The sequence below is a fragment of the Phaethon lepturus genome, unplaced genomic scaffold (assembly GCF_000687285.1).
Source record: "Phaethon lepturus isolate BGI_N335 unplaced genomic scaffold, ASM68728v1 scaffold14261, whole genome shotgun sequence".
Taxonomy (NCBI): Eukaryota; Metazoa; Chordata; class Aves; order Phaethontiformes; family Phaethontidae; genus Phaethon; species Phaethon lepturus.
In genome coordinates, this window is record NW_010519932.1 from 34,761 (window position 1) to 48,055 (window position 13,295).

Consider the following 13,295-nt stretch of genomic DNA (forward strand, 5'->3'; position numbering starts at 1 on the left):
AGCCTCTGGAATATAAACAAAGTGCCTAATAGAGCATTCAGCAGTTTAAGTGTGTACATGGGCTTTGTGGTTTGGAGCAATGATTTTGGAGCAAATTCCACCATGATCTCCACTTAGTCCAGCTGGTTCAGTTCACAGAGCAGTTTTGGTCCATAAAAACTAGATTTCTTTCAAAGGAAACTAAACTGAAACTCTGTCTTGGACAGACATCAAATACGGTCCAACCCCAGCTCGGGCAGAAAGGTCCAAAACAGTGACTGAGTCTTCAAACAGTTTCAGATAAACGCTTCATATGGTCATTTGGTCAGATTAAACCTAGTTCAAAGTAAAATGCCGAGGCAGTTTATAGTGTAAAAGCAGGAGCCTTGGCATTAGTTGTTTCTATATACTGATGCAGTCCTCTGGCACCAAATTACTTGCTAATGTACCCATAGCCTATGACTCACAGCTCTAGAATTGAGATTAGCTCCTCCTCCACCTACTTCAAGCCTCTCTGAGTGCATCTTAGATTCTCAGGCTTTTGCTCATTCTCTTTTCACTCTGTTGTTTTGGACAGTAATTCGTCCCTGTCCTAAAGCAGGTTTTCCATAAGTAGTCAATCACCCTCCTGAGAAGTCTGCCTCCTTCCACCAACTATATAACTAATCTAGACAGGTAGATTACACTACACGACTTCTTTGTAAGTGATTAACAAAATAAATCTAACCCATAGGGCCAAAAATCTTCTAAAAACTTGGCAGTCAAAATCAAACATCAGAAGACAAAATACTTTGAAAGCACTAAGGACTTCCTTTATTCACCCATCTTACTTCTAGCACTGTCATCCTGCAGTGACCACCTTGGAGAGCTTGGCTTCTCCAGCTGCCACAGGGTCCAGCATGGGTGTGCATGTCAGCCAGGATCCCTCTTGCACCCAAGGATCTGTGTTCTTTTAGTCTGCCAGAATTATTGTCTTCTACTGGGCTTCCTGAAGCATTGCCAGTCTTTGGCCCTTCTTGCTCTTAGGCTGCAGAGAGTCATCAAAGTTAGTAGCATTGTTCCCCAACCATCATTAACTGAAACCTGATGAGATTTGCCATCATGAGTTGCTGTGTCCTTCTAGCTTTCCCATTTCCCAAAACCTTCCATTAGAAAACGCTTGGGCACTTGCACCTTTTCATAAAAAGCTTTGTGTGGTGTAAGTCATCACATAGATTAACTAACAAGCCTTCCCTTTCTTCTCTGCCTTCTCCTCGTTCTCTGTCCTTGCCCCATATAGTACGTAGGGTTACATATTGTCCCCCAGTGTTTGTTAACCCACAATTGGCACCCTTTTGGGACAAAGGGAATCCTATACCTCTACTTCTGTCTTCTGCACAGACTGGACACAGAACCTGCCCCATAATGAAAAATCCATAATGCTCCTGCAGGGAGGGAGGTCAAAGTGATTTGCTACAAAGGATGGATGAAAAACTGGAGAAATAATGTTTCGTTTTCCCCCTAAAAGATAGGAATTTAACAAAATGTTCAATGAAAACCCTGCCAGTTTTACCTGAACTTCCCATGATGACCTTGGTAACTTTAAGCTGCAGTTTGTCTTCAGCGCAGGAAAGGCAAATGCTAAGAGCTACGCACTGAGCACTGAGCACAGAAGCAACCCATTGCTATTCTTAAATGTAGATATTGGTTCACACAGCGAACATGAGCAATTTGTTTAACCTTTCTGAAGCCATTTCCTTATCTACAAAATACAGTTAATAACAACTACTGTCTTGCCTGCTGCATTTCTTCTGGACTGTCACAAAGCTTCTTAGGGAAAGTGCCAGACAGCATTATTTTTATTTGTAACATTCCTTAAATTATTCATTCAAGTCCTGCACCATACACTTCATTCAGACATTTGCCCAAATCAAGGAACAATTAAAATAATTCCACAATACTTTTCCCATTCCAGGTTCAGTTATGGATCAAAAGAAAGGCTATTGTGTAAGCTGCACATTGCCATTAGCAGAAATATTCTCATCATTGAATTAGATTGGTTTGAGCTACAGGGGGAAGTCAGCATTGGGCTCGTAATAGGTAATTGTAATAGGTAGGAGCTCTTTCTTTGAGGGTTTGGTACGACCACCAGGAGCATAAGCATACTGACTACTTTTAATGACACTATCTCCAAATAAAAAGGTTAGTATTTGTTTTGCCTTTAAATGATCTTGAAAGGGATACTAGGTCTGTAAGATACAGAAGACACAGCTTTCTGCAGAATTTAATGTTCACTTACATTAGGTTTTTTTTTTTTCACTAATAGTTATCTAGGAAGCGCTTTCAAACATGTTCATTAGCAAATGCCCAACTAAAGCAGATTTGCAGTGTTTCTATGGAAATATACCTATTAACTGCAATGAGATGGAGATCATTAAAGATTGAGCTATTAAATGACCATTACTGAAGTGAAATGGGTTAAAAAAAAATCAGGATAATCTAACAATGATTTAATTTATCAAAAAGATATCCCCAAACACTTCCCCACATTTTTTAGCGAAGAAATCTAATGATGTTCTTTTTTTGTTTCATTCACAAATCTGCTGGAACATATTGCAAAGAATCCTCCGTTTTTTACTTATTATGCACCTCACTTTTGCACAGTCATTTGCATTCATATTTTTATCTCTTTATACATGCAAATATTGAATTTTCCTATGCAATCCCCTTGTAACTTGCACCTATTCAGAGTTGACTACATCCCTTCAGAGGTAGGTATTCTTTCAGAAGAAATTAGTTGCAAAATTCTACCTATCAGGGAACCTGTTTTAAAACTGTTTATATTGTATTAATATCTTGTGAACATATCTCCATGCCAACTATTTAAAAAAAAAAGAAAAAATATGCATATATAGGTTTCTAAAATTAGAAAATCAGCTCAGCCCTTCCAGTGAATCCAGTTCATCTTCTAATCTCTTTGAAATACCAAACCTTACCATATTTAGACAATTTAGTTTGTGACATAAATTTCAGCACTAGCAGTCATCCATGAGATTAAAAGAAATAGTAGTCCGGTACCTGTGTTTCTGACAAGCACACCCTGACATGCCCCAATATGAAACAGCTTGGTGAAAGTGATGAACATTTAATTCACATTTTTGCTGTATTAATTTAGGGTTTCCTTTAACTGTTACAAAACATCTTGTGGGGAAAAAAAGATGTTTAAAACATAGTGATCATCCAACCTAAATGGAATTGAAACTCCAAGCCTGCGCTGTGGAAGCCAGTAGGTACAGCAGCAAGCTACTGATGCTCAACGTGAGAGAAATTTATTTGAAAATGTTTTTCATATCCTCCTCTTATACTTGCTTATACTTGATCAGCAGCCAACCACTTGATTCGCCTTCTTTTCTTTCTTTTTCTTGCTGTCTTTCATCTCCTTTTGCACTTTCTTCTGCTCATCACTTTCTGCTTTCCTGCGGATGCCTCATCTCTGACTGTTTCCATGTCCATCCATTTTTCTCCCTTTACCACACAGCTATAGGATAGCATTGCTGCAAAAGTCAACAGAAGATTTAACATGTAGTTTCTGAGACTGTAGATGATGGCTACCTGATTCTGGAGTTTTGATGTATTTAGAGATGTATCAGAATGAATAGTTCCTATCTTTACAAGTGATTCCACTGAAACTTATGGCATTAGCCATGAAAACTGTGCTAATGACCCGACTCAGAATATAGCCTGTATTTTGCTTATTTAAAAAAAAAGTAATCTAAGGAGCCAGTAATATTCCAAATACAAAAGCAGGTATGTTTTATCCAACCAAGGAATAGTCACCTGTTGTTTTCTGCTTTTGCTTTTAGTTCAATTAGATAGAATTATTCACTTAAACAGCTCTGGAAAGCACTAACACTGGAAAGGGAATACAGCCTCCTTCGCTTAATGTTTATTGTTTTCAGCCAAAATCTAAAACTAAAATCAAATCGATCTGGATGGTCCAAATACAGAAGATTCATGAGTTCTTTTAAGGAGGATAATTGGGGCCAGGAGGTGAATTCCAAAGCTCTCCTGGAGAGTAATTGCAGCCCATTGACATACTAAGCATGTTTTGGCTACATCAGAAATGTTAAATCTGTATTTGGCAATGAATAGATTGGAGTTTGTAGTTTAGCAAATATTGTGGAGTTTCTGTTACAAAACAGAGCAGTAATAATTTTTCTAAGACAGCTGACATGCATGAGACGGAAAAGAAAAATGGTTTTACTTCCTTCCTAAGCTGAAGCCTGACAACAAGGGTTTTTTTCCCCCCTTCTTTTTTTTTCTGTTGAGAAGTTGCAGCTGTTTCGGCCTTTCTTATTGTGCTTGTTTTCAGAGTGTGACTGGGAACATAGGCTGAAAGTACAGCTGTTGGGTGCAAAGTGAATCAGGTATTTCACAGTGGTTATTTGATTAGAAAACAGCACCCAGTCACACTGCTGTAGCTGGGGAATCAGATTTTCAGCTGGTGTAAAGCAGCCTTACTCTGCTCAAGCCAAAGAAGCTACACTGAGAATACAGCTCACAGCTGGAAAAGACACTTTCATTACCAGCCAGTATTTTGGGAAATTATAGTTTGTCCAAAAAAAAAAAAACCCAAACCATGATATATTGAGATAAAATATCTTCTAGTTTTGCTCAGTTCCAAGGTGATTTTTTTTTTTTTTTTTTTTTCCTCCTGGAGCTTGGTATTATTTCAGAGAATGACTTTTGAGTGATGAAGAAAAGAGCGAAGTTCTTCAGGAAGGGGAAATCTTTCTGATAGCTCTGGGGAGAGTGGGATATGGGAAAGTTTTACAAGATTTATTCTGCAAAGCTCACATTTGGTCTCGCCTTAACAATGAACAAGAGACTGATGCCCTTAACGTATGCAGAGGCTGGTTTTCAGCATAATGCTATGTTTGGAAGCAGAATACTGCATGTGCTTCCTACGCTTGAAGCTGGCCTCACTGAGGTAAAGCCCAAGCAAATGCACTGCTTGTTAGTCACCTTCTTGAGGGAGAGAGGGATAGAGAAGTTTTTGCTGTATGTTTAACAACTACTATGGACGACCAGTCTCTTCAGATGAAATTTTGGCAGCAGGGCCATCTCATCCTTCTGACTATACCAAGGAAACTCAGTGCACAGTGGGGCAGCACCCAGCTGCGTGCTGAGTGAGGAGCTCCCCCATACACCCTCTCATCTTCATGGGGTAGTAGGACATCCATCCTGTTGCTCCCAGAGGTAAGGAAAGGGTCTTCCCCTGGGTATACATAGACCCTGAGATGCAGTCAGCCACATGCTGGCTGCAGTCCTGTCCAATGTAGCTGGGCATGAGCCAGCTCTAGCTGAGAAGCCAAGCCTTAGCAAAACATGGTCACGCACTGTCATGTCTGAATAGATTCTGGACTAAAAATGGCTTAGGGCACGAGAACCAAAGCATGATGGCACAGATAGGCCTCGTTGGAGTACAGCACATCACACAACAGGCCGCTCACCCTCCTCAGGGCCTCTCTGCACTTGCTAGACACTAAAAACCATAGAATAATAATAAGCCTTATTGTAGGGACCCAATATATCCCAGTATTTTTAACCGTATTTTTAGCTCAGAAAGGATGTGTGGGGTCAGAATAAAGGTTCAGGGAGCACAGTCTCCTATATCTGACAGGGGCTAAGATGGATAAGGGAGAGGTATAAGGCAAGTAAAAGCACACAGCGATACTTCTCCCAGTACCCTCCTGCTTCTGGCACTCAGCGGCCCAGAGATTCCCTGAGCTGGAAATTGCACCCATATGTGGTGTTTAATAGTCCTTGATGGACTTCTTTTCCATCGATTTTTCTTCTTGTTTTTCGAAATGATTTTTTTGAAATTGTTTTTTATTTTTATTCTCTACAGTACGCTGTGACAATGACTTCCATAATTTAATTCTGCTTTGAATGATGAAGAGCTTCCTTTGGCGTCTCCTTAACCTGCTGCCTTATCGTTTCATTTGGTGCCCCTGATTCTGTCTGATGAGGAATAGGGAGTAGGCTCGCACAGATCAATGGTCTGGGAAATTTTCACACACTGAGCACAAACCTGTTGTCTTTCACATCCAAGTAGACAAAACAATTGATAGTCACACTCCTTTCCCAGGAATACTTATGATTAAAAACAAACAGCACCACCACCAAACTTTAACACACACACACACTTCTCATTTGCCTGAAAAGAGAGAAATTAGCATGTGTCATAGCTGCTTTCATAGATTACATGCCAGGGTACATAATGCATGTTTCAGAAATTAGTATAGACAAAAATAATCACATCTGCTTTTTATTTGTAACTGCAGTCAAGGCTTGGAAAAATTTGTCCCAGAATACAGCAAGAAAAGAGCCAAGCCTTCAACATTGCTCTCCTCTTGCAAACAGCAAAGTGGCAAGGCCTCGTCTCTCCAGGAATCGAGGCTCAATGCCACGGTGCCTGTCAGCAAAATGACTTGACGCAGAGCAAGGAAACACAGAGCTTTGCATCTTTCAGCATGATCATTCAAATCCAGTTTATACCACAGCATACTGGAAGCCATTTCCACTTTAGAACTGATCAAACACCTTTTGATCCAGTTCCTGTCCCACTAGACAAATACAGTCGTAACAAAACCCACCAGTGCAAGTGCAAGCCATGTTGGAAGCAAGTGCAAGGAGGTCAAGAAATACATAAGCATGGACCTTAAACCTTCCAGAGCCAGGAGGAGGAAAGAGTGATGGGATGCCCACAGAGTCATTGCAAAGGCTGTCCTCAGTGCCTGCTGCTGTCCTGCCTCTGTGGTCCAGCAATTCACCTGGCTTTTCCGTACTGGCCGTCTGACCTATTTAAAGCTAAATGCAAACACTGCACACGTACATTTGTAGGAATGTGAATAGTTGCAATGTTTCCCACTTTATCATTTTTAAACCTACAGAAAACTGTGGCAAACTCTAGATAAGTAACGTTTTCATATCTTCAGGCTCAACTTTTAACAGTTTTATAGTAGTATTTCTTTCTGTGGTAAAGAATGTATCTTGATGTTCCCAGAAAAAATATCAAATATTGCATAATGCAAAATTCGTATAGTCAAATTAAAATTAACACCTGGTGCCAAATAACTGTTTTGAGAGCACACATGTTTTAATATTCAGTTTGAGTAGAAAAGCTTACACCCTTTAGAGGAGATCCATTATACTCTCCATGGATTAGAATGATATACAGCATTTAGAGAGCTACATATGTGCCCTTTGCAAGGCTACGCTGCATATCCCAGGGCATTTGAGGCATTACACAATAAAGTTAACCCTCAGCCTATCTCTGCTGGGTAATGGCCTACACCTGCCAGACATCTAGGGAAAAAATAACAATATGATACTTAGATGGGATTGCTTTTAGAAGGCCTCTCATTTTTGCAGAAGATATTTCAACATGCAGACAGTAACATTTGTAATTCAATCCTGCTGACTAGAAGAACTGAGCATCAGAATTATTTTTAAAAGAAGCTGTTGCATTCTGGTTTTCAACTGAAGTTATTACAGTCTTAATTTGCCATATTATGCATATACAAAGCTAGAGTCAAGTCTACTAACTTAACATTAATACTAGCTAATGGCAATGAAAGAATATTTAAATGAATTATTTTAATGTTCATGGACCTAAGTGATCACTGACTTCCAGTATAAAGGATATATTAATTAATATAGCCATTAATTAATTAACTGTTGGCTGTTATCTTCACGGAAGTACTTTGAGGTATGCTGAAAGACCACATAATTTTTTTGTTTTTCTCTTAAATAGAGGGATATAAATATTGTATTTGCTTTGAGAAGGATGTCTGGGGTTGTAGTTACTGATAATGAATGTGATTCTCAGAAAGCTTATTTGTAAGAACATCAGAAGAGCCACATGGGTTTAAATGAAGAGTCCATGTAACTCAGTGCCCTGTCTCCAGCAGCGGTGACAAGTGGATGCCTAGGGACCCAGGCAACATACATAATACCTTCTGCTTCAAGCCTCCAACTATTTCCATTCTGGAGATTTCCTGAGCTATTGGGTTTTGTCTGTTTAGCTCTTTCCATGTACATACAGAGTTTCCCTTTGCATGTGTATACCCCTTGCATTCACATCCTTCGGCAAGGAGTCCCATAGGTCATCACATATTCCTAGGAAGTCTTACTCTTTTGTTTGCTTGGAACCTGACTCTCACTTCTGTCTTTTGATGGTGTTTAGTACTTTCATTAGAAGAGAGTGAATGGTCGGTCTCTACCCGCTCACGATTCTGTATGTCTTTTTCCTAGCGTTTCCACACCTACGCTACTCAGTTGTTGTTCATTACAGCCTTTTAATCATCTTTGTTACCCTTCTCCGAACCTTTTTGCATTTTAACATACTCTTTTTGTCATGAGGCAACCAGAACTGCACAGAGAATTCAAGGTTCAGGCAAGCCATGAAATTTGTATGACATCAGGATGTTTTCCAATTTGTTCTCTAATCTTCTTCTAATAATTCCCAAGTTTTTATTTGTGGAGTTTTTTTACCGCTACTGAGCAGTGAGATGATGTTTTCGTGGAACTATCTATCACATACCATTTTAAATTCATCATCTTTGTTGTATTTCACCTGCCATTTTATTGCCTTGACATGCTGTCTTGTAAAGCCCTTCTGCCATCCTTCATAGTCTGTCCTCATCTTTATCACCTTGAATACCTTCAGATCATCAGAAAACTTTGTCACTGGACTGCTCAGCCACCTTTCCAACTTATTTATGAGTATGTTGAACAGTATGAATCCCAGCACAGACACCTTGCAGAACACCTGTGGTGACTTCTCACTATTGCAAGGACTGACCACTTACTGATAATGTCTGTTTGTTTTCTTAGTCAATTATTTATCTGTGCAAGACCTTCCCTCTCTCCTAACTGCTTGAGTGCAGGCACAAAGATATACTTTAATTTCTCTTATGCTCTGGAGAAATGCTTGGTTATTAAATTAATTATTAAAATGTAAAAAAAAAAAAAACACCACTACCACTCCCTCCCCCAAAAAATAAAAAAACCACTAAACCAGCACTTTATAGTCTTTGTAAAGAGAAATCCTTCTGTGGTACTGAACCATTTCCACGGTAGAAGCAGGCCCTGTATGGTGGTGTGTCCACGGTAGATTAAAGCCACACAGTATGCATACCACCCCAGTCCCAAGCAATAAAAATCAGAGGTTTTGAGAACGACACTGGAGTCCTAAGTAGCCTCTTCTTCCTGCTGTAGAAGCTGTCTTCAAATTGCCTTTTTCTTCAGGATTATGTTGGATAAGGGTAAGATAGAATTTCAAGGACTGGGCTGATGCGTGCAAAAACCACACAGTTATATAGACCAAAAAGAGCATTTTTGCATCTTGTATCTGTTACGGCAACACTGTAGGCTGGTAGATTAGTTCTAAGCAAACTCCAAACTTTTATTGCATAGTCCCAAATGAGTTAGGAAGTGTAATTTGAGCTCTCTGTATGTCATGAGGTCAAAGTCTGTTCTCTTGGGCTTTGAGCAGGTGATTTGACTATCAGCCTCAGTAAAATAAAGGTCGGTCAGTGTTTAAGGTACCGAATAATTTTTCCAAGATTGTAGAGATGGGATCCAAATTTTCATGATTGCTCTGAGGTTGTAATGCAGATGTGTTTAAAGGGTTAACATTGTGGCTCAATCAGAAAGAATGCTTGGCAATAAGAGGAAGCCTGGATTAATGATAGAAAAGAATTCTTAGCATTTTATAGCAGTGGGTATTCGAGATGAGACATGGCTAATGATCAACTAAAAAGGTATTTGCAGCTGTGGTGCTACCTCTCCCCATAATGCCAACATTAATCAAGCTTTTTCATGCAGCTTTACAGTCCATTCTATTTTTCATTGTCCTGAATGTAAAAACAGAGCTCATGCCCTAATACACTGAGTCAGAGACCATACTTCTGTGTCACCGAAAATGATCAGACCTTATTGATTTCTAAAAGCTGCACTTTCTGTACTGTGAAACAAACCCATGGCAAAGTCTTTAACAAAGCCAGTTTCATTTTGAAGAAAAAAAAAGCCTCTTGTAACCCCAAACTGTAAATACCTCTGGGATGTGAAGCACTTATTGCTGTGAATTAACTGCTCGTATATTTTATTTAAGTCTTGAATTACAACCAAACATCAGCTGTAATTATAGCATCTCTAAGTCTAGTTTTGGAGTCAGCCATCTTGTTGAAAGACCTTGGCAGTGCGAAAAGCCAGTGAAACTGTGTAAGTCAATGTCCTAGCTGTTCTGATGCTGCCTTCGGAGTCGGAAGAAAAGCTTCATTATAGTGAAAAATTAAACATTTGACATACAAGTGATTTCCAGAATGGCTTCAGTTTTTTTAAATAACGAACCCCATTGAATCTCAACTTCTCAGCAAATCTTTATTATCTAAATTCCTTAAGTAAACTACACGTGATGCAGCTTTTGAAACATGAACATGATCTACCCTCATGTAAACAATCCCCTGCCTCTGTTGCCTGATGCTATCACTTTTTGGGCGCACATCCTTCTGGATTGCAGGCCCAAGCCTATAAAATCTCGCTATCGAATATCCACCCCAATCTGCAGATGCTTTATGCCTGTGCTTAACAGCCATGACTCATCCCACTAAAGTCAACAAAGTTACAGTAGTAAAGTTAAGCGTGTGCTTGCAGGAATAGGCCCAAATTCTCAGAAGTATTTAGGTAACTCAAGCTGCAGAGAGATGACTAGTGGGGGAATTTCATACTGGTGTGACTAATCTCCCTAAGATCTCCTGAAATCAAGAGAGAGAGAGGGAGAGAGGGCTCTTGCAAAAGGGCTTCAGGACAACTAAATTAGGCTCCTGTTTTGGAACATCTTCCAGAGAAGCCTCCAGCTCTGCCTGTCATTTATAAGAGGTGCTTTGAGTGTTCTGTCCTGGACACCCGGCTCCTGAAATCAGCGGGAGCCAGATCTCGAGGTGCCCTGCCACGTCTTGTAAGAACCTGTCTGTAGCAATAGCCACCTCGCCAGCTCTGGGAATCGGGGTCCATGAGTGTACCTGCAGCTCTGTACAGCTGCTGATGGTGCAACCTGCACCTGCGATAGCTTTGTACCCAGATACTCAAGATACTGCATCAAGACCAGATACTATTGACACAAGGTAAAGTTTACTTTTCAAACTGAAGGACCAAAGTGAAAATAAATGGAAATACCTTTGACTGTTGAAGGCCTGGAGTTTTAAGATTCTTTTAAATAGATGTTGTAGATAAAATTCTTCTTTCTTAAATGTACAGGGCTGAGCAAATGACCCATCTTCATTTTTTACGGTTGATTTATAAATACTTGAAGTTGAAGGACTAGAAAACATGCAATGACTCCTTCATATTTTAATAAATACGATGTATTTTGAGGATCCTCCAACAGCCATGATTTTGCTGTGTTAAATAAAGTAGATTTTATAGCGCTTTAATCAGATCATGATGGAACATTATGCAAAATATTATGCAACATAACGCAAAGTAATTAATGCAAGCAGAGAAGTGGTAGGAACATGAGACCGCCGAGCAGCATGCATTTGTGTCACACACTGCCAGCTGATTTTTCCCAATTTCTTTCTTTCTTAGATAGTGGTTTCCCGTTCAGAACCCACAGCTCCACACGTCAGCTTTCAGCTAGACTCCCATCCTGTCTCTCCCCAAGTTGTTGTCGAGAATTCATTAGCAGATGATGGCTATACCCTGGTAGTGACTGGGAAAAAGGTGAGTGGTTCATAATCTAATCCTTCTGGGCGCTGTGTAAACCTGCCGTCAGAGCAGCAACTTTCAGTAAGAGCAACTACTCACACTGCTGCTTTATGCTCCGCATCCTCCCAGCCTTGCCATTCCCTTGGGAATGTTAGGCAAGTTTCCTTCGAGATTTTTTTTTCCCTACTAAACAAACCGACAGCCTAATATTGAAAAATGTTTAAATAACGTAAGAGCTGTGATATAAACCAACAAAAGCCAGGAAATGGAAATTTTAGGGCTGAATCCCTGTCCTTAATTCAAGTGCTTGCAAAGAAAAAGCACACAATGGCTTAAGAAAAGAACGGTGCTCACAGTTTCCTGGCTTTTGTTGGTTTATGTCATAATATTATAATTTTTGAAGGAGGGGTGTGTGTGCAAGAATTACGTGGGTGTGTTTAAAATTGGGAGTCAGTGTTCATAGCAAGGTTTGAAGATTACTTTAGCATGTAGTCTACAAAGGGTTAATAAAAGATGAAGAGCTGGCATAAATATGCTGTTGTCATAAGTAGATATGCATTCTAGGATGGCTTTAAGACATCAGCAGATAATATTACAGATAATCCTAAACCATAATTGTAAGCAATAATTTGATGCCTTGAGTTCTATAAGAATTTACAGAAATACATCAGCTATTAGTAAAGATGGTTATTAATCATTTACTAGAAACGTATTAGATATTTGTAGGAGTAATCTTCAAAAAAATATCCACAAGAAGTTTAAGGAAAGTACTGAAGTGTAAGGAAGTATGATATATTTATATAGCATATATATATACACACTATATATAGTACTTGCATACTAATTTTAATATTTTGACTAAAAATATTTCTTATATGTTTAAAGTAACTATTATTATAAATATTCTGATATTTTAAATAACATAAATTTTAATTCATATTTTAGGTATAGTATACGTTTCTTGATGGTAGGTGTTACAAAACAAGTACATGGGCAGCCACATAAGTGTGCCACAGATTTTAGTACAGCCTCGCCAAAGCTGAAATAGCCATCATGCCTATTTTTACAAATGTATGAACTAAGGCATAGTGAGATACACTGTTTTTTCCAAGAACTAGTGCAGAACTGGGAGGAGCACGCTGCTGTTTTCTTTTCCATCAGCAAAAAATGGTATCTCGCTGTAAACACCAGATGCTGGTAGTAACTGTATGTAACATTAAGATGCCTTTAGGGTTTCTCCCAAGCGAATTTAAAATCATGTCAGTTAAATTACTTATAAGATCTTATAATTACTGAGCTAAAGAGACGTCAAGCCGCAGCTTGCACATCTGAAATCTTGAGTAGCACCACAGCGCACGGCATAAATAGAGACTCTCCTCGCCGCTCGGCGTATGTATTAAAAGGATCTGTGCATCATGTCTTCCCACTGACAGATAACGAAGATCCCGCTGAAGGGGCCGGGCTGCCATCACCTCAGGTCCTGCAGCCAGTGCCTGCTGGCGCCGCGCTTCATGCAGTGCGGCTGGGGGCGCCGGGAGTCACGTCGTGCGTCCCCGCGTCGC

At 39.6% G+C, this 13,295-nt stretch overlaps 1 protein-coding gene across 1 annotated transcript in view; it reads left to right on the plus strand.

Moving 5' to 3' along the window:
• MET (MET proto-oncogene, receptor tyrosine kinase) overlaps positions 1 to 13,295 on the plus strand; it is a 72,483-nt gene that overhangs the window by 15,471 nt on the left and 43,717 nt on the right. The window contains exons 3-4 of the mRNA XM_010297215.1: positions 11,614 to 11,748; positions 13,167 to 13,280. Of these exons, the coding sequence (XP_010295517.1) occupies positions 11,614 to 11,748; positions 13,167 to 13,280 (249 nt within the window). The remainder of the gene's footprint in view (positions 1 to 11,613; positions 11,749 to 13,166; positions 13,281 to 13,295) is intronic.